We start from the raw sequence: 3,088 nt of genomic DNA on the forward strand, positions 1-3,088 counted from the left end.
TGTGTGTGTGTGTGTGTGTGTGTGTGTGTGTGTGTGTGTGTGTGTGTAGATCATATAGTTTAGGCCCCAATCTTGGAAATACTAACAAAGGAGTGAACGTCACACCCACAAGTAGTGCCACTGACTACAATGGAACGAATCACACGGATAAAGTTATGCATGTGTGAAAGTGTTTCTAGAATTAGGACCTTAGTTTTTATTCACTGATCCATTTTTTCCCCTTTAAATGCTGTGCAGTATCACTTGCGACAGTTACATTTGCGTGTTGTTAAGATGCACTGAGAAGGCAACATTAAGACTTGGGTCTAGTTTTGGGTTAGCCTTGGGTTCAGAGAAGCGGGAGAGGTAGTGGGAAATGGATCAATGAAAAGGCATCCCATGGCCTTCACTCCTGTCCACTCCTGGCAGTGATGAGAGATGGAACAGGCATTCCAGAGGGAGCAGAAGGGAAGGTTATGGGGAAGAAAGGGGATAGGTGTGAGATTAGTAAGGGGCAAAGCCAGTTTTTGGGGGGGGGGGATGCCAAAGAAAGGTGTGAGGGGTAGAGGAGCAGGGGCTGTTTTCTGATGACAGCGTAGGATCATTCATGTATTGATCCTCCAACCTTGGACCACAGTTTCCTCATTCACCTGGTGCTGACTGGTCTTATTCCCTGTTCGCGGAGCTCCAAGCCCCACTAGACCAGACCACACCTGAAGCTATAAAGCCAGTCAGCATGTCTTCACTGCACATCTGGAAGCGCCATCCCTAGTTTTGATGTCTGAGCTCCAGACTTGGGAGACCAGAGGCACAGATTTCAGTGACAGCTTCTTGCATTTTCCCCTGGTTTGGGGCTGCACTTTTGTAGCTCTTTAAAATTCCATTTTAATCTAAAGTGTTCTGAATACACAGGTAGAAGCAATGTTCATATGATGATTTCCCATGAGCCTTCAAGGTTTCCATACGGCTTTGGACTTGCTAAATAGTTGAACATTTTCACCTTCTGTTGCCTCCCCGGCATTGGGCTATTTTGATCCTAGGCCTTGAACTTGTTCCTTCTGAATGAACTGTGGAGTTTTACAGATTTCTAGTACAGACTGGAGACAGCAGTTCCCAGAGCCCTTGGTAATCATGTTCCAGGTTTATGAAAACCTTCTGCTTATGACATTAAATTACTTAAGCTGTGTTTATATATAAAAATAGGCTGAAGACACTTCTCTTTTTCAGACTTTTGCAATTAGTCTAATTCAACTCTTTCAACTATTTTGTTGAATTCTTAGAATTCCCATTAGAATTCTTGCCATGAAAGGCACTTTACAAATGTGTCTTATATGTAAACAGTAGTTACATACTTTCTTTTTATTTATATGATAACTATAAAATATGGAAAATAGATCTTGTCCAACTAACTTTATCTTTTTTTGATGAGATTACAAGTCTGGTTGATAAAGGTAATAGTATTGACATAATAAACTTCTGTAAGGCATTTGACTTGGTACTGCACAACATTTTCATTAAAAAACTAGAACAATATAAAATGTTACATGGCACACATTAAATGGATTAAAAATTGGCTAAATGATAGGTCTCAAAATGCAACTATAAACAGGGAATCATAATTGAGTGGGTCTGTTTCCAGTGGAGTCCCGCAGGGATCAGTTCCTGGCCCTACACAATTTAACATTTTTATCAATGACCTTGAAGAAAACATAACATCATCACTAATAAAATTTGCAAATGACCCAAAAATTAGGGGAGTGGTAAATAAGGAAGAAGACACATCAATGACTCAAACTGGGTGCAAGCAAACAATATGTGTTTTAATACAGCTAAATGTTGTTGCCTGATTTAAGGGGATGAATATTATTGCTTAGATAATATACGTTATAGGCTCGCTAATTAATGGACAGGTCCCGGGCCGTGAATTTTTTTTTTTTATTGCCCGTGACCTGTCCATGACTTTTACTAAAAATACCCATGATTACATTGTAGCCTTAGTCATGATGGCTAATTAGCTGAACATGAGCTCCCAGTGCTATGCTGTGGCCAAAAGAGCTAATGTGATGCCGGGATACATAGACATGGGAATCTCAAACCGCAGTAGAGAGGTTATTTTACCTCTGTATTTAGCAGTGGTGCAACCACTGCTGGAATAGTGTGTCCAGTTCTGGTGCCCACCATTCCAGAAGGATGTTGATAAACTGCAGAGGGTTCAGAGAAGAGCCATGAGAAAGATTAAAGGATTAGAAAACCTGCCTTATAGTAATAGACTCAGGGAGCTCAATCTATTTAGCTTAATAAAGAGACAGTTCAGGGGTGACTTGATTATAGTATAGTATAGTAAAGACCTACGTGGGCAACAAATGTTTAATCATAGGCTCTTCAGTCTAGCAGAGAAAGGCATAATACAATGGCTGGCAGTTGAAGCTAGACAAATTCAGACTGGAAATACAGCCTACATTTTTAACAGTGAGAGTAATTAGTCATTGGAACAATTTACCAAGGGTTGTGGTACATTCTCCATCCCTCAGAATTTTTAAATCAAGATGGGATTTTTTCTAAAAGATTTCCATTTTGGGAAAGGTCTATGGCCTGTGCTATACAGGAAGTCAGACTAGATGATGACAATGGTACCTTCTTGCCTTGGAATCTATGAATGGCACCGTGTGACGCATTAGTTAAAATATCTTTTTTGTCATGATAATCGGTATGAGTTTTAATAATTGTTAAACCCTGTTAGAAGATGGTAAATATAAACTACTGCAAATGGATTAATAAACTCCTCAATTAAATGGATCACTCTAGATTGAGGATCAAGGCAAACTTAGTTTGCAACAATCTTGGTCAGTTTCTTCAAACTCTCTTAGTCACAGCATCCAAGCTAGCCAGAAACATTAAATATAATGTAAAGACTTAAGGCTGGAGTAGGGCCTTTCTCTGCAATTAGTCCCACTGACTTCAGTGGAGCTACTCACAGTCTAAGGTAGTGCATAAAGGGTCGCAAAATAAGCCCCTAAATTATCTATCTCCTTATCATTGACTCAGATATGTGGTTTTGGCTCTTGGACTTAATAAATCCTCAAGCACAATATCCTTTTTTTTTTTTTTT

At 39.5% G+C, this 3,088-nt stretch overlaps 1 protein-coding gene across 1 annotated transcript in view; it reads left to right on the forward strand.

The window, feature by feature from the left end:
- The window catches only part of PLCB4 (phospholipase C beta 4), a 318,918-nt gene that overhangs the window by 309,102 nt on the left and 6,728 nt on the right, over positions 1–3,088 (forward strand). Inside the window, exon 37 of the mRNA XM_029911893.1 lies at positions 2,785–2,884. Coding sequence (XP_029767753.1) covers positions 2,785–2,884 — 100 coding nt within the window. The remainder of the gene's footprint in view (positions 1–2,784; positions 2,885–3,088) is intronic.

Source organism: Terrapene carolina, unplaced genomic scaffold (assembly GCF_002925995.2).
Source record: "Terrapene carolina triunguis isolate 2854851 unplaced genomic scaffold, T_m_triunguis-2.0 Scaffold132, whole genome shotgun sequence".
Classification (NCBI taxonomy): Eukaryota; Metazoa; Chordata; order Testudines; family Emydidae; genus Terrapene; species Terrapene triunguis.